At 42.9% G+C, this 21,882-nt stretch overlaps 1 protein-coding gene across 2 annotated transcripts in view; it reads right to left on the reverse strand.

Annotated features, from left to right (window-relative positions):
• coro1ca (coronin, actin binding protein, 1Ca) overlaps positions 1 to 21,882 on the reverse strand; it is a 31,287-nt gene that overhangs the window by 8,445 nt on the left and 960 nt on the right. Inside the window, exons 2-3 of one of the 2 annotated variants that reach the window (XM_031856486.1) lie at positions 15,371 to 15,391; positions 10,233 to 10,429 (exon numbers count right to left, since the gene is read on the reverse strand). In XM_031856486.1, the coding sequence (XP_031712346.1) occupies positions 10,233 to 10,429; positions 15,371 to 15,386 (213 nt within the window). In that variant the 5' untranslated portion in view covers positions 15,387 to 15,391. The remainder of the gene's footprint in view (positions 1 to 10,232; positions 10,430 to 15,370; positions 15,392 to 21,882) is intronic. The other variant, XM_031856487.1, reaches the window with a different exon arrangement.

Genomic DNA, 21,882 nt, shown 5'->3' on the forward strand with positions numbered 1-21,882 from the left:
TTATACTGTACATCCTGAGCTGGATTTGACCTCTGACCCATACTAGCCAGCAGACCCAGGTGCTCTCTCGACACTGTGAGGTGACTTAACAGTCCCCCGCTGTGGTGGACGTCTGAGACACACCCGAGTCTGTGCTGAATTCAAGCACTGCCGCAGGGCTGAAGAGATGATGTCACTTACTGTGGAAAGAGTCCTGCTGCTGCTGCAACCCTATTTAAAGCATGATGGCTTCCCTAATATAAAAAAAAAAGAAGACTCATTCACTGCCCAGAGCTATTCTGCCATTATATTGAGAATTTCAAAAATGATGGCTTGAGAAGCGTGACTAAATCTATGAATTGTATATTCAATAACGAGTAAGAGGTACAACCAGAACTAGACGTAAACCTCACGAGTACATAAACGTTAGAAGTTTGGGGTCACATGTTAGGTGGATGTTTTGTACAAAGAGAACATATTTTTGTGAATAGGACTTTCTACAACCTAAGAGCATGAAAGACAAAGTATAAAGTAGGCCTCTCAGCCATCCGACAGGGGCAAGCATGCATGCACAGAGTATGCTCAAGGGATTTACACTGGCGGTACACTCCCAATACATTTGGAGATCACACAGCAAAATGGCATGTCTGTGACACGAGTTATTACAGTGTGTATTGATTGTCCAGATGGCATTTTTTTAACACTAATCCACTGTTATCTGCATATTATGTGTTTGGGTTTCTTTAGTGGCCTCTTGGAGCAATTCTTTGAAACTATTGTTTAAAAAAAACAAAAAAACAAAAAAGGTTCCTTTGAGTCGTGTCGTCTCCCACTGCAACTTAGCTCCTCCAACTGGTGTGGACATCAAACTAAGTGATTTGTGAACACCAGTGAGTAAACTATTATCTACCTGCAGCACCGTATTCAACAGCAGTTGCACATCAAGACAAATTTAATTCCATTTATCAAACAGCGACGCAGTAAACTAGAGAGGTGCACACTTCAGTCAGTGAGACCGGGACACAAAAGGCTCACACGGGAGGAGTATGCCTTCAGTGCTTTCTACCAGAAAGGGTTTATTTTAACCCAAAATCACAATCTTTAGCTAAACCTAACCAAGTGGGTTTGTTGCCTAAACCCAAGGAGGTGACTGGCAGAAAGTCTTCTCCCATGTGCACAAAAGGCTAAACTACTGGTGTGAGTCTCAAAGTTCCAAAGAGCGCGAGCTCACCCTAAATTGTACATTATGGCTTTTGAAGCCAAATGATGACATGTGACTTAAAGCTTTCAAAAGGACAGAACTGTCAGAGAGATGAATACAGACAGCAGTAAATAATGGCCATTTAGCCTCTTAGTGCAACTCCCGGTCTGCAGCGCACTACGATATGCTCAGAATTTCAAAAGAGCAGGAAATGAAGTAACGTATCAAGTGAGGAACACAAACCCAGAGTCAAGCAGAGGATGCTGGTCTGGGCCTTGGAGGGACAGTCCAGTCCCTGATAAGAGTGTCATGTTGCTCTTAGACATGTCCCTGCCTCTGCTACAGCAGATACAGCAGCCTGGATGAGAGGGTACTTCAAGCCTGCTGCTGTTACAGTGCACATCCAAAGTGGTTCGGCTGATATCACCAAGTAACACGATTCATATCTCAGTGGTTCGTTCATATTCAGTGAAACATGTGTATGTTTCATGGGTCAGTAGAGTCTTAAACATGGACATAAGTGACTCTAATATATGAAAATATTTGGCCTGTAACCATGCAGTCACCTGACTGACAGAGTTGGGCCGTGACACATGCTCCACCTCGCAAGTTTAGTGATCAAAGTCCAGTGTGTGTGTGTGTGTGTGTGTGTAAATCACAAGATCGTGTCTAAACCTCACCCTGACTGTTGAACACACCCTGAAATCTACCCTGAAGCGGAGTGTAGAGAAAGCAGACTTTGACACTGCTGTCAATAGGGATCTATGAGCCGCCATCCGGTATCAGATAACGTTACCAATACAGTTGAGACCGGTGACCTCCCCCTCTGCAGCTGGTTGTGCTTCATTTTATTTCGTTGATCACAGAACAAGAAAATGTGCATTACGAGATAGACGTGATATCTGTGCATATTCATTTCATCTCACGCCGTAGAGATGTATATGACAGCTGAGCTTACTGGAGCTTTCCTGCACATGATGTCCTGAGGACAGTAGGGACAGGATGTAGAGCAGGAAGGACACAGACTGATGACCAGGTGTAGCAACAGGAACAGCACAAACAAATCTGACAAAGAGCGAACTGAAGGCTTGTGCAATCACAGCGATCAAAGTTATGACTTTGCCTTCTTTAATAACTCTGCAGTAACATGTTTCCACAACATTAAGAGATCCAGAGTGCTGTGGATCATGTTCAGTAGTTCTGTTCTCCTCCAGCGGGCCTCAGAGCGCCATCTAGTGGGCTTAGGAGGCACTGGCAAATGGTTAGATGAATTAAAAATCATATTTTTGATAATTTAAGAAGCTAGTTGTTTTTATATCTAAATGTGTTTAAGGATTCACAGATAAAAAGGTCAAATTATAATATCGAATTTCAATAACCAGCTACATTTGCGTATCAACCCTCCAATCATGACATATCAGTTTTACACTCTTAACTCGCTCACGTTCCCTCGGATGCAGTGACACGAGGATGACGGGTTTTTGAAATGAAAAAGCGATATGTGAGGCAACCCTGCACCGGAAAAAGCATCAAAGATTCTTCTCATTTAATTAGGAAGATGGTCCTCAAGTTTTTTCTTTTACCAAATTACAAAAAAAGGTTGAGAGCTGCACTCCCTGCACACCCAAAAAAAAAAAAAAAAGAAAGAAAAAAAACACATTGTGAGACTATTTGAATAATGTAAAGAAGTCGCCACCAATTCCACATCAATTGGTGCAGTACTACCATGTTACATTACACAGATGGGTAGATGTAACGATGTTATACTATTCACAAACACTAGGCTCATAAAACAGGATGGTTTATGTTCACTTGGCTCCTAATATGCTGTAAACTAACAAACAACAGTGTTGTGTAATGCTGCGTATGTCTAAGAGCAGGAGGGAGTTTACTACGAATGTACCGTAAAACTCATTTATCGGAACCTCAGAACTGAGTGCGTGAAGATGTGTACTTTAACTGATGAAGGGTTGGTTTAACGTTTGACTTTTCTTGCTTGTACATGCAATTAGAAGAATGTAAAAAAACAAACATTCGTGATCAGCATAAATTCATGTTTTATGCCCGTGCTTGAAGAAACTTGGTCGACAGATTAAGACCACCTACGGGCGCGATCAGTGTTTCGACATCAACACTCGGAGAGACTCCTCAGCACATCCCTCATGTTAACTCCAGTTCAGACACGCCGCAAAGATTCCGACACCGCCTCATACATTAAGCTCAGTGTTCCACCATTTTCCAGCAACACTTTTAAGTCACCTGCATAAACTCAAAAGAATCCTATAAATATATAGTTTAGAAATAAATGGCTTCTATGGTTGACTTGCAGCAATTAACCATGAAGCCTCAGCAACACTCGAGCTGCGCTCTGGAGCTCGACCTCCTGATCAACCCGAGCAGCAGCTCGACCCGAGAGCGTTCCTAACATTCCACACCTCGGCCCCAGGCAGCATGGGTATGACTAACGAGAGCGAGAGGGCCGCTAGGGTGTCAAATGTAGCACCCTTTGAGGCGTTAATGGTGTTCGTGTCCGATATACACAATTTGGAATTCCAGGGTATGAAGAGCGAACACAAGTGGATCTTGCTTCGAGTCTGCGTAAACAACTGATAACGTGATACGGAGAATGCAGTTTGCATCGAGTCCGATCATTGAAATTGTTCATACTGCCAACGACCCAAAGCTGCACACAAGGTAGCTTGGGACACACACTGCATTGCAGTGAGGGAGCTATACCTGTGCCAACTTGTTGCATTCTCCCTTCGGTCTCTCTGGGAAAGCAGAACTTCAGGCACATTTGCAAGTCTGTATTCGTCGTAAAATGAGGCATTTGTACAAAAACATCCACCAGAATGTCACGAACCAAAAACACAATGAGAGATCTCTCAGGAGAGGCAGAGACGAGACGATGAATCTGACATTAATTAATCACAAGGGGATGAAACGTCTTGTGGCTCGGTCACACAAAACACATGGACATAAACTGCTGGTGGCCAAATGGGAGATCAATTAAATGGCCACATTTTAGAATGAACAGAAATGTCTCGAGTCTTTGGTCCTCTCAAAAGTCCGAGGCTAGTTTGGAGCTCTAAAATATATTTTTTTACACCATTCCATTGTACTGGTAAACAGACATCTCAATTAGGGATTTAGTTTCATGTTACTAAAGTTGTATTTGTAACTGCCTACTCAGACTAAAAGAAATAATAAAATATAGAGACGGCACAAGAGATGCGTCAAACCAAACTGAATTTGATATTACGGACTTATTTCACAGAATGCCGTTCTATGTAACTCAGCGTTTTACTGTCGATGTGTGAGGAACTACAGTTGAGAAGTGATGACCAGGGATTAACTTGTGACTTGTGCTGAACGTGTTCAGCAGAGCGTGTCGTACGAGTTCCCAACATAAGAGGTCTGTTAGTGTCAGGTCATGGCAATCGATTCTCAGACCAGAGACACCCGACAGTAATCCTTCCTGCTGCTAAAGAGTCTTTTAAGAGCCAAGAGCCATCTGAAATAAACTTCCACTGATTTAAGAGTTTACACTAGCATTGTTCTCAATATCTTGATGGTATTGAATAGTAGTCACATCCATTTATCATCAGAAGTGACTACCGTGACTGTCAACAAGACGTTTGTGCGTTTCCCAGTTGGAGCAATTTGAACCTCAAAGGTTTGAATCAACTCAGATTCTCTTTAAAGATTCAGTTTATCAAATCCTGGTGTCGATTAGTCACATTATTTGACTAAAGAAAGAAACCAAACTAGTTCAGATGATAAGATTTAATCTGCTACAAACGTTCATTTTACTTCCTGCTCTGATTAGTCGAGATTCCTCCGGTTTCGTAGTCAGACTTCATGTTTGCAATATTTATTCAGACCTAAACTGTTCTATAACACCGACAGTAACATCACAAAAAACTAAAAAAGGACCCAAACGTACTAAACCAGCCAAGCAAGAAAATTATCTCCAAGGTAACCAGCCTACGGGCACAGGGAGCGAGCTCGGCAAGACTTGAAAATGATTTAGTCCAGAAAACCCACCCACACCACCAGAAAAGGGGCTAAACTCAGCAGTGGAACACCTCACATGTCCATAACTACACGACAGACATCTGTATCCTTCCAAAGGAATGTCTGATGCCTAGAAAACAAACAGTCGCATAGCAACAAGTACGGCTGCAGAGACCGAACCGCACGGCGACAGATACAAAGCTCAACATTCAAAACACGAAAAATGGACGAACGACATCCCTCAAGGCAGCAGAGGACATTCTTTTCATTCAAACAAGAGGCCTGCACACTTCCTCTCCTCGCAGCTCAACATGTGATTCACACATGCACACACTGAAGGGTCTGCATGCTGTCCACTGCTGCTCACTGCTCCATGGAAATTTCCACTTTTACAAGCCTGTGTGTGTGTGTGTGTGTGTGAGAGATAGGGCAGGAACAATGCAGTGCAACACACTACAACCTCAGCTATATATAGCTAGAGAGATAAAGTAGAAATACCTATACAGATATGTACTGCAGATACACTGGAGTACTGTATATCTCTGGTACATGGCTAGTCTTAAGATTAATTCCAGATAGCATCTAAGACAAGTCCGCTGTTTACTACTACTATACCGGTGGCTCTGCTGCCAGCTAGGAAGTATTTGGAGCAGCTGATATTTTGAAACACATCTATTAGTATTCAGATGCTCCTACAGCAGAATATATTTTACTGACTAGAGGTTGCTGATGACTGTTGACACAGGATCAGTGTTTCCAGTACGTCTAGTGATTAGTTCCACGCAAGTAATTTTAAAAATCTAAGCCAAACCTCTGATGAATATCGGGGGGGGGGGGGGGGGGGGGTCATTAACTTCTGTCTCCTCTTTGATGCGACTGCACTGAGTATTCTCTATGGAGGACGGCCATTTGTCCACAGTGTCTCCACATCTTCCTACTGTCTGCCCGCTGCATGCTGTGATACAGCCCCAAAAATAATCAACTGGAAAAAACATATGAATGAAAAGATATTTTTAGAAAGAACTTATTAGAACATATAAAAAGGCAGCCCACCCCAAAAGATGTTTTGTGCCAGATTGGTGCATCTGTGAGCAGCGGCAGTTAGTTTGTGAATGAATTGCTCTCGTGCAGTAGACTTTAAATGCATTAAATGACTGAACATGGCTTTGTACACAACATCTGCCATCATTAAAAAAAAAAAAAACGTAGCATAGCTTTGTCCTACTGTCTGTTTTGTCTTAAAAAGCTACCAGGGCTCACAGCTCTGTATTAATGGATTATAAATAGTATTCAGTATTCCTGCAGTCATACCGATTATCACATTAAAACAATTATTCTAATATGGCACTCGCATACAGTGAGTGACTCTGTGACAGAGACAACATCTGACTTCAACCCAGTTCTCTAATCTTGGCCGCTCTTCATATTTCGGCCTATCCCAGAATTCACATGTGTGCCGACACTGCACGAAGCAGCCAATGGCAAGGCAGAGAGGAAACGGTCTTGGAAGGCTGTCAGGCAGGGAGCAGTGAATGACCATATATGGTAAAATCTGCAGTCAGCAGGACTGAGCGGCAGAGGCAACTGAGCAGTATAGAAACTGACCAAAGTATGGAGAAGGACCCTGGATAGCACGAACACGCAGCCGATTTTTTGTGAGCAGAGACAAGAGCACAGCTTGGTTATGTGAGACAACAGAAATAATGCGTCACGGTGCACACACCCAGGGATTACCAGCAGCAAAGGTTGAGCACTGGATGAATGGTGCATTGATGGATTGAATCTAAATCAAAAACACACACACACACACACACACACACACACACAGCATTTGAAGCACCAACGTGGGACATGCCTTCAACGTTAAGCAATGCTCTCTGTAGTGTTATGGTTGCAGTTTAGTTCAATCTTTAAAAAAAAGAAACAGACAAAAGAGGAAACGAAAGATGCTAACAACGGACAAAATGACTAACCCACCGTCTGCATGGAAAATAAAGATACCGATGGCTAAAACGGCACAGACGGCGTTGAATTTTAAACAATGGCATGCTTAGATAAAGCAAATAAGGGATATGAACCACAGCAACTGTAATGATTTACTGAAACTTCCCTTCTCACGTGGCCAGCAGACAAAGAGGAATTATCAGGAATGTTTCACTGAACACTTGCTAGCTGCTGCTTTCACTCCCACAGCTTCCTTCATATGGAAATCAGGGAATAAATTAGCAGGCATCCTGCTAGGGAAGAGAAAGGAGGAGATTGAAAGCATGAGGCAAGGGAATGACATGTGTTGAGCTGGACATCTGATGCCCTCTCTATAAATCCCCGTGTTCTGACAGGAGGAAGCAACAATACTCGTGGCTGTGCTGAGTCACGGCGGCCTGCCACAGCAACCTCTCCCTACAGAGTCACACAAAGACATGGCTCCATTGGTTGACGACTCAAAATGAGGCTCAGACCTCAGGTCAGGTCACAAGAGCCACAACATCAACCTCTGAACTCCAAGAGATGCTTTGCGAGTAGGTTTGTCAGAATACAGGCTGAGGGAGAACAATGATTTTTCTGGGGGGGGGGGTGGGCTCATCATTTCAATAATTCAACCTCCTGACGTTATTGCGTCACTTCAACAAAGACGGCGCACAGTTGCATATGGCTTAATTGTGAAGGGGGAAGGAGCATCATCACACTGCTTCCCCCCCAGCACCAAGTGTGGTGGTGACAAAGAGCTGCGCTGGGAGAAAGCGTGGGACAAAGGCCCCCGAGCAGCTGGCTGCCCACAGAGACCGGGAGCAACACAGTCTGGGCAGATGGGTTAGCCGGACAGATGCACCCTCACATGAGGGAGGGTGGGGGTGTTTTAGGGAATGGGTGCCCTTGAAACAAAAATGAAATGAGACCCGGGTGATTCAAACTGCACGTGTACTTCAAATCAGACCGTGTGTCTGACGAAAGCTACTAAAGTAAAACATTCGTACGGTTGGCACAACAAAAGCATAGTGATTCACAGATAATTAGTTTAACCATAATACTCCTTGTTTAATCAGTTCATCACAAGTTATCTTTGGGGCTAAGAGCAACTCTGTTTTGCTGATCCGCTGCAGTGGTCGAGTCAAAGAACAAGACTCGTCCCACTTTCGAGACCTGCATTGCCAGCTGAGAATACCATGGTAATAAACTCCAAAAATAGATGTTAAGAAAAAGAATAAATCAAAAATTTTAAAAAAGGGGACGCCCAATGTTGTACCCATGTCTCAACAACTGACTCCCTTTATATGCTAGGATATAAAGCTGGTTTGATAGCAATACATACTGGTCACACTGTCCAAAGATTAACAGACATACAGAACTATTATCCTTAAATAAAAAAGGTATTCCCCTTTTAGCTCCAGTGTCTCAATGCAGGGCCTGTTGAAGTGAGGAGAACACTATATGTGAAGGATCAGTCGGTGCCACAGCTGCCAGATCGTATGTGGCAAGATCTAAAAAAACCAAGAGAGACTTTTTACTAATCTCTCACTTGAGGAAATTGCCTGAGGTTTGCGCTGCACATAAAGACATCAGTCTCACAACTTTTCAGTTGAGTAGTGAAAGTAGACTTTGTTTAGTAGACGCACCATTACTGTACTGGGACGTGACATGCAGAGGGCAGATCATTCAAAATACAGACACAGAGAGGAGGGAGGGAGGGAGGGCACCCCCCCCAGTACAAGCTTTGTATTGACTGACGTGCTGAGAGGTGTAAGCTGCGTGATGGCAGGCCTAAGGATCCGGTCCCCTATGCCAGAGCCTTCTCAGATGACATGGCAGTCCACCGGTGCCCACTAATTACAGGCCCAGGTTAGATAGGTCAACAATATCGCAGTATTTATGTCACTCACTAGGTCAGGATCTGCCAAACAGAAACAACTGACAGTTCACCACTATGGCACCCAAGGGCTCTCTGGGGGACATGCCAGAGTCCCCCGTTGGATTCAGTCGGATCTCGATTGCACCTTAATTAGACTAACTATGACAGCAGGGTTAAAACAAAAGCGAGCGATGCGTTCACCCAACTAACTTGTTTACAGCTAAACACTCTTCAAATGCCGTGTTGCCCAACCCAAAAGTAAATCAAGATGGAGTTGAGCGACTCCTTATATGGAGGCAAGGATCAGGAGACCGTTCGCTCCGGGGCTTTTGGGAAGTTTCTGTTGTACACATGAGGGTGTGTGAGAAACAGCCAAGGTACACTGACACTAACAGTGTCAACAGTTCTGCTTCTAAGAGGCAAAGCATTCAATGCCAATTATTATTTACTGTACGTAAAGCTTCAGTCCAAGTATGATCCCAGAGAGAACGGCTTTCCTTCCCATTATGTCATCACGGACGTGAAGGCAATTTCATTTCACCCCCAATCTAAAAATATCCAAACATATTTTGATCCACTTAAATCATCTGTAACAAAAACATGACATGCATAACTGCACTCGAAAAAGACTTTAAAAAAGGTTAGCATTACACCGTTTTAATGCATCATTTTCCCAGAATAAAGATGAAAGACCAAATTAAAATCAGTTCTCTTTCTAAATGCCAAAGTTTTTAGTGTGATAGGCCTGTTGGTAAAAAAAACACATCAAAAACAAGCCAATATGCAGAGATTGTAGGTGAAGAGCATAATCTCAAAAAGTTGTTATTAAACATAAATGTTAATTTCACCCTAAAAACTTTAGGTTTCGTATAGAGGAGACACCAGACTGAGAATTTTGTTTTTCTTAGAAAAACACGTTATTAAAGCACAAACATTTAAACCAAAGTAAGCCAAAACAAAGTTGCTGATTTCACCTCAGGGCAAGTAATACACACTACCTAAAAACACTGTTAAACTAATAGACTGTTAGGTACTCACCGTGTGCTACTGATGTAGCATAAAGAAGTCGTATATGCAAACATGCTTACACATATGATTTATCTCCATCTAGAGGTCTTAGAGCCCCGACAATGCAGTGCTGACCCAATGTGGCATTAAATACTGGTACATGGTGCAACAGAAGCTTACCTTTTGAAGAGGAAGAACGAGGAAAGCGCCTCCGCCGCTGGCCTCGATAATTAAGGCAACAAACTTGGGGTTGACTGCACAGAAGGAGCTGTCCCATGTGACCCGCGACACCCGGATATCATCGTAGCATTGGTCATTTTTTACCGCCTGGCCAAAGACGTGACGGAATTTGCTCTGCCGTACAACTCGTTTCATATCTGTGCAAAGAGCAGAGAGGGTGATTTAACATGTGCTCGTCATCGGTTTAAGACAACAGGTATCTAAGGAACAGCAAAATGACCAAATATATACATATAGACTCCTTGAAAGACTTGAGAACACAGACATCCCATCCACAAACTGCAGCAAAGCTTCTAGATCATACGAGTCTTTTTCCACGACACGTGTTCGACTCTCACTGAGGGTGTTCTGTAACAAACCGTGGCTACTTGCTACATTGCGGTGCAGACAGCTTGAAAGAAGAGTATTAGCAACACATGTTGTAGCTTGTGAATATGAATTTGACATCCCATCCACTAAAAGGGGGATGATGTGAGAGTATGATGGTTCAGGTTCATCGTAACACTCTTTAAAAAGGAAAGTCGTGCTACTCCGATAGACATTTCTACATTTTGCTTCACTACTCTAAATTCCTCTGTTGGGTAAGAATAGGGGAAGAGGATGATCCCCAAACAACACTCACTTGTATCCAATATCCCCCGTGTGGGTTCTCCTCCCCCCTGTGATCACACAGCATGCACGTAGAGGTCCTTCAATCATAATTTAAAAGAAGCAATACACCACAGTTCAACATTTTTTATTATAGTTATGCCTTTGTGCCGGCGACACAATTTGGCCCAATGCCACGGCGAGACACAGGAGTGGGACCGGACATGAGGACTTCATAGCAGGGTGCCTAAAGACTAGATGCCACCATGTCCAGAAGTTAACCTGGAACTGACATGTCTCGACAATGGATAATGTCGCAGGGTTTACCCCTCTAGGAGATCGCAGATTAACAGACTGCTGGTGACCAGGTGATGTAGCAGGACGGGCCCGCTGCCCTGACGAGGTGGATTGAGAGGAAGAGTCGGTATTCGGACCCTCCAGTGACAGAAATACCGACACTGATGGATAAGATCCGTAGAGCTAAGTGGCCGCTGCAGGGGGACAGTGGCAGCAGAAAAAAAAGTGTGCTGTGGAGCTTCGGCTGAGGACGTCACACTGCCACCGCTGGCATCAGAAGAAGCTTCAGCGGGGAGACATTCTGGATACAGGCCGGTTACGCCAGCACCGTCTGGGTGGTCCAGGGCTTCATCTGGATTTTTCAGGTGGCGTGACATTCCATCCGCCGTGGACGTGTTGAATCTCAGAGCACGAGATGGTGGCGTTCACAGCTCAGATCTTCCTGGCCTCTGCGGCCGCTGTGTCAGAAACACCTTCTTCCGCACCCTTACAGTGAGCCGACAATATCGTCCTCGAGGTTGGTAACTTTCATTAAAGCGTGCGAGCAACAGGTCATGTTGATAGCATAAAAACAGTTGTGATGTTATCTGTATTCCCTGTTGGCTAGGTTAGCTCCAATGCTAGCATATGAATAATGAACAAAAAACATGCTTGATGATATTTCATAACTCTTTTCACTGCCAGTTTCTTTTCATTGTCAGTTGTGCCAAATATTAAACATCTGAAATACTCAAGGGCTTTATATGTGGCACACTTACAAAGAGCTACTTCCAAAGAAAAATAGGACATACCCAATACAAACAGAAACATGCCTGGTAGCTGGTTCAGCTAAAATCTTCCAAGACAAGAATCTGCTGGCAGACGAGAGAGCTTTGGAAAACAAGCCCATTCAAAAGCTGCAAGTCTTCGTGCTGTGCTTAAAATAACAGACCACTTCCAAAGATAAGGGAAAGCTGGCTAGCTTCAGATAAACTAAGGTCAAAACAGAGGTCCGATCCAACCTACAACCTGAAGAAAGACGAAAGCTCTTAAGTGCTCTTTGTTTTGCAGAGCTCCTCAAATCTTTTTTTTTGGACACAGCACATGGCAACAGTTTGCCAGCCTGAATCACCAACATGATAAAAGCACAGCACAGGATGTGGGATATGTTTTGGACGTGGTTTTCCATTGTGTGTGTGTGTGTGTGTGTGTGTGTGTGTGTGAGTGAGAGAGAGTGAGAGTTAGTGAGAGAGTGAGAGAGAAGCTTGTATGGCAAGTTTCTGACAGGACAAGGATAACAACACAAGCAGGAAGTTCTTCCTGTCGAGATGTGAGAGTGTCCTAACAGGCTCTCTGTAAAACACGTCAGTCGTTACAACTGTTTATTTTTGATGTCTCCAAACACAGACAGTGAGCTAAAAGGACTATTTTCTTTTTCCAGTTGATGATACTCGAGAGTTCGGCTAAATCTTCCCTAAATTGAGGATTTTCCAGTTCTCGTTGAGTTACATAAGATTCTCTAAATCCTCTAAATTTATCTGGATCAGAGGGGCATTCGTCTAGGAAACGGAATTTGATTACTCCGTGAGAGCTTGATGCACACCAAGAGCAACGGACTGACATCCAACTATAGACGGTCTCCAGACATTTTGGGAGATACATTATAGTTAAAAATAGACATTTATTTGAAAGGCAAGAAATTGATTCTCTCACAAAAAGTTAACTTAGTTATTCCCTAATTTCACCGCATGTCATCGGCAGTAGTCCCTGCTGAGAAAACCTGACATGATCAGTTACGATTCAAGTCAAAAATGGGAACAGAAAAGTTGCTCTTCCTTACAGTAATGCAATAGTAGTCTGGGGCAACATTCAACAAGGACAACTTGGTCACGAGGAGCGAAGCTTGTTTGCTTAACTTCGGAGCTACAGATTTGTCATAATCGTGGTGGAATAGAAGCTCCGTGTGAACAGACGCCTAAATCAGAGACACAGAGACCTGTCGAGGGGCAGATTTAGCAACACGGTCTGGTGTCAAATTCCAGCAGAAACGGCTGCTGCTTTAGAAAATGTCTAGGTTTTACGCTGTTGATTGGCCATGATTCTATTTAAAACAGTTGCATTTTTATGCAACCGTTATTAGCATCTGCTATAAACAATCCAGCCCGCAATAGTCACACAATTGAACTGCCGTCATGAGATATTGTTGTTGATAAAGTCATAGCTCCAGGGCCCATGGTACTTTAATGTGGCCCTGCTCATCACACTTCTTTTCATGATTTAGTTAAGCAAGTATGTAATAAAAAAAACTTTAAAGTAAGATATTGGGGGGAAATATTACATGAGATTGGTAGAAAGTAGAATTTGTCATATATGTTAAACTGACTGATTGACGAGTGTTTGACTAGTTGTTTGGCTAAATGTTGTCCACTGAGCTCGACCCTACTGGTTGACTAATGATGTTCTCCTGGGTGGAGCTATTGCGCTTTCCTAAAGAAGGGAAGGAGTGAAAAAGGTGGCAGCAAAGCAATAACCGATGAGGCCATTGCCAATTTAATGATCAGAAGAAAGAAATGTAATCTAGTGTGATCATTTCTGTTGTAACTGCATTCAATTTGGGTTAAGATGTGAAAATGTGCTTTTGAGCTTAACAATTATTGACAGATCACAACTCCATGAGACTAAAGTGTGGCAATGGGCCAGTCTATATGATTAATATGGTAATTGCCTCGTGTTCCCATCATCAATACTGACCCCTGGGTATCCGTCACGGGGTTGATTCCCTTAATATTAATGATAATATATCAGTTTGCATTACTGAAGAAACGTCCAATGACTGCTCTCTCAGGCATCCTGCTTTCTATGCTTTTCTGCAACCGGTCACGGTGACACTGAATTAAACTTCCAGCAACAAGAGACACAGCTGTGTCAGAGGTTTAAACTTTTATTTATTTTTTATTTTTTTTTTTTAAAATAGAGCAAAAATGAACTTTATGCCACGGGGCAATAGCCTGGCTGTTTAGTTGGCCGCAATCTGTCTCCAAGACATGTTTAGCAACACAGACATGCTGCTTAGCAACATCAGGGAAATCCCACCGCAGGAAAGAAACACAATACAAGAGGAAGAAATACAAACTCATGTCTTAAAAGACTGCTTACAATGTCAAATTGCAAACAACTGTTGAACTTAATTCCTCGCTTTGCGGAACCAGACCAAAGCTTAGGTTTCTCTACAAGAGTTCAGTCTGGAAAACATCCATTGGCAACGGACTGTGCTTGGCAGCTGGAAGCTCGACCAATCGGCAAACTATGGGAAGATGATGATGAGAACAAGCAGAGCTTTATTTGGAGTTTTTACAGAGCACGGACACGGTGCCTCTCAACTACTGAACCTTGTGAAGAATTACTTAAGCGTTCTAGATATAAAACCACGACTGCATGGCCCATTTCTTATTGAAATGAAAACTGATTTTTGGCACACTATTGAAATATTTCAAAAACAGCCACCATGTATTTCCATGTTGGTAAAACCCAAAGGTGATACATCAAGTCTAGTGCAGTACAGTTTCATGATGATGTTGCTAAGGTGAGTTCCTGTTTGTTGAATAAAGGCTGACCCAATCATCTAGTCTTATCTCATCTTAATGATGACACACCCAACCCACATGAAAGCTATGGAGCTTTTCCCATTCTGAAAACAGAACAAGCAGTGAAGCTATCCGGCTGCTCTTGGCTCTGTTCATTTGCAGCAGAATAGTACATTGTTTTATGCAGGAGAGCTTTATAAGATGTGCCGTTTTAGCACCACAATAGTGTGACTAGCCTTGACTAAACAATCAGTGCATTCTTGAGGTTAGTCTGGGCCTGCACAAAGATCCCCAGTCACACTATGATTTAGCTCTACAGACAGCAGGAACTGCTCAACTTCATACGTTACCGTTGTTACAATCAACCACTCTGAAGGAAACTAATCAGGACTAGTTTGGTCCCAATATGCCAATAAGTCCTGTGCAAGATCGCCAAAACTGACAGTTTGGATATAAAACCTTTATAAAGAGAAGGTTGGGCTATTTCGGTGTACACGCTGTAGGTCAGAGCAGACGGGGTTGGGTCGCAGCTGACTATGCAACACTGGGTCTCTGTGAGTAAGCCTTGTTGTGTATCCTGACGATCCTTTTCAGGAAGAAATCACCATTTCTGAGTCACTGGATGCTCACCGTGGTTAGCAGCCATTCCAACTGATACATGTGGTAAGACAGAAAAGGAAAAACAAAAAAAACAAAAAAAAGCATTAAAATTCATTTTGCAGGGTAATCATATATTTGTATACATTTGGGGAATTTACCATAATTCAAATAATACATTTATGTCAGGAGCACAGGGCTGGGAGATATGGCCTAAAGTATAAAATTTCGGGGGTTTTCACGACGGAGAGCGCTATTTGTTGCGCGTGTGCGTGTGGTTCCGGGTGCTGAAAGCTAGCGGAGGACATCAAAAGACACTGTCTCAACAAAGCCAGGTATTTCATTTTAGGCCTACATGTTGGCATAGGCTAAAGTATATGTATTCATTTGTTTTTAGGCCGACATATGAGCAAATTTGTTTTTACGGGTTATCGCTGTAAATTCTTTGATGCGATTATTGCACATTTTGCAGCCGTTGTTTCAATAAAAAAAATGAAGTCCTTGAAGTCCTCATCTCATCAGACACCAACTACAGTGAGCCGTCCTGTACCCATCGGTGAAGAAGAGAAGCACACAGTGACCAGAGAGGCTATTCATTCTGCTCAACACTAGCAGAGGCCTTATCCAAATGGCAAACTTCCTGTTAGACTCCTGCGGCTACCACAGAAAGACCAGGAACTAATAGTGAACACAGTCATTCTCAACACTAATTACATATCTATACTGACCACTAGAAGACTGGTTTCCCTCATCCAGTGGACCACACAGTAATGAATAAGTTACAATTTAAATAATAAAAACTGAATGATTATCTTTCAAAATAAAAAACGACAAACTCGTAAAAAACACGAAAACCTCCAAATAACAGCAGGAGCCAAATTAAAGTCAACTCTGAATCCTGTAAATCAATTATCCGATATTCAGCTTTTATGACCGCACCCCCTTTCCAAACATTAACGTCATAATGATCACGGCTGCGTGCAACAATGTCAACAGGGGCCGTGTCGAGGCAGTAAAACGCTGGCACCGGCCTGACAGCCTCAGACAGACACACCTTAGGGGAACGCTATGCTACTCAGTGTCACTCTCCTGAGATTCACAGCTCACTGGTCCAGCTGTAATTCAAGCAAAAGAAAAGACCGCAGCAATCTGTTGGGCCAATCAGATGAAAAGGAGAGCGATGTACCTTATTGCCTCCTGAGCCAGCAGAGCTGACCCTGATGTGCAGAGACAAGAGGAGGACCCCACAGCCTGAGGAAATGACCAACAGGAAGAGGGAACAGTGTGACACACTTTTCAGCATCCTTCTCTGCATTCCTAAACTCCATTTATATCGGACAATTCTGCTCAGGCAGTGCGGGTCTTATGAAAGATTGAGTGCTATACTTCACTTTCATAGGTTATTCAGACCGAACTTAAATACCAAGACTACAAACACAATTTATGTGGTTGTCCTTCTCCTTGTAACGTGTGTCAGTAGAATGAAACAACAGACAATCCTACATTGAGGACACAGTTAGGATATGGTGCGTTGAGCTCACCGTGTTCGGCCATGAAATGGTCTTCCTCTCGCCTCTACCTCACAGTACTGATGGCTGCCTTCCATTACACCAATTTGATATTGTTTTGCTCCGACATGAGAATGCAAAACAGCTACAAAAAAATAAATAAATAAATAAATAAATCTCAGTGAGGGCTCATGTTTGGTCAGTGTGCCAGAATGTATTACTGGAAGAACAAACACCTTTTCACTCACTTTACCCAGGATGCATCTCAGTAAGTGAACACTGAACTGAACCGAAAGCTATTAGTGTCATCTATAATGGCTATGTGCATAGAAACACACAATTAAAATAAATAGAAAACTAAAGATTGTATATTTTCTTGGCATTGGTAGTTTCAATAATGTGTTATAAGTTGCTTAGAGCTACTGTTAGGTAGTTAAAGGTCATTATTCCCTTACTAATATACATTTTATATTGCTGTGAAAACATCTCCTTCAAACAACTATTTATTCAAGTTTCTCGCAAGAAAAAAAAAAAAAAAAAAAAAAAAAAAAAAAAAACCTACATTTTACAATTTGAACACATCATGACATCCATTATAGCTGGACTGTGCTTGGGAGATACTCTGAGCAGCATGCATGGGAACGAATGACAATAAGTGTCTGATTAAGTTACTTGTTCCAAAGATTTTAAAGTATTTCCTCCACAGTGTATTTTCAACTTGCAGAGATAAATTGCGAGCTTTACGTCCATTTCACTCACATCGACGACATGTGTGTTTAGGGTAAATCACTTCCAATCACAGTGGAGGAGGGGCGGGTCCATCCTCTCTCCCTACATGCTTCATACGGAGCATGGACTACTCTACCTTGTGCCGGAAACCGGCCTAACAGGATTATGAAAAGTGAAAGATAATGGGTGATTCTGAGTGAACTATGTTGGTCAATACAAACTGTACAGAGTACAGACAGCCTTATATATCTTTTCAACAACTTGCTTGTGGGGTTGAAAACGGCTCTTGATGCACTGTGTTTTATAGTGCGCTTGGTGAGTGAGATGTGACATAACGTGAAAATCCCAACCACAAATCAGGATGAGCTGATGTAGGAAAGAGAGGGACGGGAGAATTAGAGCAAGAGCAGCATTACAACGAAGCCTCAAGAGTCTCCACAACACAGTTATTTTAGAAAACTACTGTATAAGGTGTATGTGCACAAAAGTATTTCCATTTACTATTCCATAAGTTTTTTTATCATCAAACGTGCCATGTGGACATATTTCTGAGATCCTGAGGTTGTTGCCCTGAATGTGTATTGCTGAATGTAGTGTTGACAGAAAATAAACCTGTTTCAAACAACAGGTTGGACTCGCCAGTAAAGACCCACGAGTCCTCCCACCGCCTTAAAGGTTAAGCCACAGGCAATGACACGTACAACCTGAAATTAGGTAAAAAACAAAAGAAGCTTTATGAACCTTGGTAATTGACTAAAACCACAGATTTTCAGAATTAATGTTCGACTAATTGATCATTTCACACTAGAATTTTTTTTTTTTTTTTTTTTAAAAACACAGCAGCTGTTGCTTGTGCAATACCACTTGAAACTACAACATGAAGCTTGTTTGGAAGAGTATTCTGTGTTCATCTGTTCATTTGTCAAGTTCATCACAACCCAACATTTGTCTCATCTTGAGCCATTAATTAGTCCAAAGCCGAGATCACTGGTCACATAAAGCCCTACACGGACGCACGCAATCAGCAAATAAAACCAGGGCTCAACCATGCTTCTCAACAAGTCGTATCTGCTACATGTTCAGTTTTGCAATGCCTTTGTTTGTTGGTGCTTTTCATCATTGTTGTTAATGGCGACCTCCTTGCTATGTGGCTTCTAGCGTCATCAAGGCAGGCGCTAACAAAGGGACGGCTAATATGCCGACAACATGGTGGATACTGCCTGCGAGTACATCTACAGTATTTAAAGTTTCTTAACAGCGAGTAATAGTCAGACTTTTCTTTCCCACACTTTGCTACCCATGCCGCCGCCACTACACACACACACACACACACACACACACACACACACTAGTGATGTCGCCTCAGTGCTCCACATACACTGGCTGCCTTTTGCCTTTTGTCATCAAGACCGCATGAGACACCACCTAAATCCCCTTCCTGTAACCAAGGCCACGGACCACCATTGTAATCAGATTCCAGCTACATTCCACTGCTCTTTGCAACAATGAGATAAGGTGCTGCCTATTCACCTTTCTCCCACCCCGAGTGACCACGCAGCCTGTGCTCTGCTCAGTTGGAGTACAACTGGAACAAATTACGCACCAGTGTTTCAAGGAATGTTCTCCTGTATTCTTTATAGGAAATGAGACACGGGAGCATTGTGGCTCAAAGTCCCACTCAATGCTAGATAACACAGACAGAGCCATTTACCAGATCCAATCAAACTTCTCTGACTAGGCAACGGTTACATACATGCATTAATAGCATAGTATTTACAGATGAAAGGATTTCAACAGCGAGAATTAAAAAGGTCCGTAATATGAGATAGGCATTTTGATTGCCTCTCAACATGGCGACGCCTGAGCCGGGGGCCCGTAGCTAACGGTGCTAACAGCGCCAACAGTACAAACTATGGCAAACATGCTGACAGAGCTAACAGTGTTTAGCTGGGGGGGATGGCGGCCATGAGCTAGCCAGTGGGGCACGCTCACGTGCACTAAAAACATGCGTAAAGAGACTCACTCCTAAACTTCCTATCCTAAAAGTCAAGGTTTAAAAAAAGACCACTTTTAAGTCCAATAAAATGACTCACAGGAAACACTCTAGTTTGGCGAGTGTAGGATTACTTTAGCATCTACAACCTGAACATTTACTCTACCTAAGCTTTCACTTCTTTCCCATCAGGTGATCAACACAACATACACCACAAGAAGACAAATGCAGAACTCCTAAATGGCACAGCTTGAGGAGTACATAGCATGTCCCTTCTTCCTCTTCCCGATCATCCTCTTCCCCCTCCCCCAGTGAGCAATGCACAAACCACTGCTCCATTTCAACAGATGTTGTCAGCTGTGGTGGGAAAGACCAGTGGAAGAAATGGTATTAGTCTGCGTGTGTGTGTTTATTTGCAATTGCTAAACTGCAAAGCCTTACAAAGCTGGAGGAGGCTTGTGGAGGACAGGGCATCAGAAATTCCTCTTTGATTCCAAGCAAACTTATTTCTAAAAACTCTATAACAGATACAAGAAAGGGGAAGAAATCATAGTTTACCCTGTGTGTAAAACAAACACTCTCACAAACATCTGACAAGCCCAGATCGACAACTATTTAGATGTTTATTTTAATACTTAATCACGGCTTATTAAAGAGTGATGGCTTGTATTCTTAAACATTTCTAGTTAATACAACATCCACTGTCCGAGGGCCATGCATTTGTTTTTAACCAAATATGGATTAGTGCTATGTGATCCTCTTCATCTTCAGTCCGGTGGTCCAAACAAATATACACTAATATGCTGAGCAGGTGGTTGGATATTGAGATGTTTCCTCTCACCTGTACTCAGAAATAACTACCGGTCATCTCGTGTGGAAAAAAGAAACTGCAGCAAGGTAAAGCCACGATGTACATCTATAATCACTCCAAGAGGTTCTGGCAGGAAGTCCTGTTTAAAGAGTCGACTGAGATAACATCTTGGACAGACAGGACTGGACACAAACGGAGGCATTTCTGACACGTTGAAGGAATACACTACTTGAGTCCAACCGAGATGAAGACGCCAAACTGTTGACCAAATATTTAGCTTTTTCCCCACATGATTATTTCAGTAGCGTGACACGAGAACTAATTGTTAACAGGGGAGATATATCAAGCTGCTGCTAAACTAGTTCTATCTAAAGTACACTTCCTTAAAGGAAGCACAAGCCTGAACCCGTACTTCTTAACTATGTCAGTACAATGATGAACAAGGACTGGACTTAGCCCGACCCCCAACAACACCGATGAAACGGATGTGATGAATACGTTGGATACTAAACTGTATGATCTTTCCTGACCTGAAACCAATTCAAAATTGTTAAAAATGCACTTGTGATTTCACCACAGCCCACATCAGTGCTCCTTGATGCAGCTGATCACATCCTGTGCTTATTTCCCTCTGCTTCCTGACCCACTTCCTCTCTAGCTCTGGTAAAGACAGCCAGGCTACACACTTCTAAAAAGGACCTTGTACTTGCAGCACAACCAGGTTGAGGTTGATGCGTCTGGAATGGTTAACATGCCCAAACACAGCTGTAGCACTGTTGACTGTTCACCCTGGGGGTCACCCCGGCAGCCTTCACCTGCTCTGCATCCCACAGCGAGTCTTTTGCGAGGGAAACTCCTGCAACCCCAAAGCTGATTACACACGAGATCCAAGTAACCTGGTTCAAAACCGGGGCCTGAACATAATAACCGTGTTGCTCTTTAGGCACACCAGCACACACAGTCATTACAAATCAAGCTGCCGTATTGTCATGAACGAGCAAATGAGCCGGCGGTGGCGTACAGACGGAGGGGGTCACACAGAGGACTGTTGGGGTCATCGCTCTCTCCAGCTTCCAACTGATCAAATGTGAGGATATGCCGCTTGTATGATTGTTGGGATGATGGCTGAACAAACCCTTACAATATTCTTTTATTTCACTTATAATAGACTATACGGTGAATCAATCAATAATTTAAATAACCTTAAGTGGCTGCCCTACTTATGACACACACCCACATTACGTTTCCCTGTCACAACAATGTGCAAACCCTATCTGATCACAACATATCTGGTCCAGTTGTGGAAACTAGAGCAGACTAATCAGGCAATACGTGCCTTTGGATAACAAGCAACACTGCTAGCAGGCTAAATAATGTACCATCTTACTTTAACACTAAACAAAACCCTCGTTGTGCTGCACGAGGACTCGCATTAGAAACACCTGTCAACATAACACCGATGGACTCAGCAATACACTCAGTTATGGTTATGTCTGCCCGCGTT

The sequence above is a fragment of the Anarrhichthys ocellatus genome, unplaced genomic scaffold, assembly GCF_004355925.1.
Source record: "Anarrhichthys ocellatus isolate YVR2014 unplaced genomic scaffold, GSC_Weel_1.0 scaffold17, whole genome shotgun sequence".
Lineage (NCBI taxonomy): Eukaryota > Metazoa > Chordata > Actinopteri > Perciformes > Anarhichadidae > Anarrhichthys > Anarrhichthys ocellatus.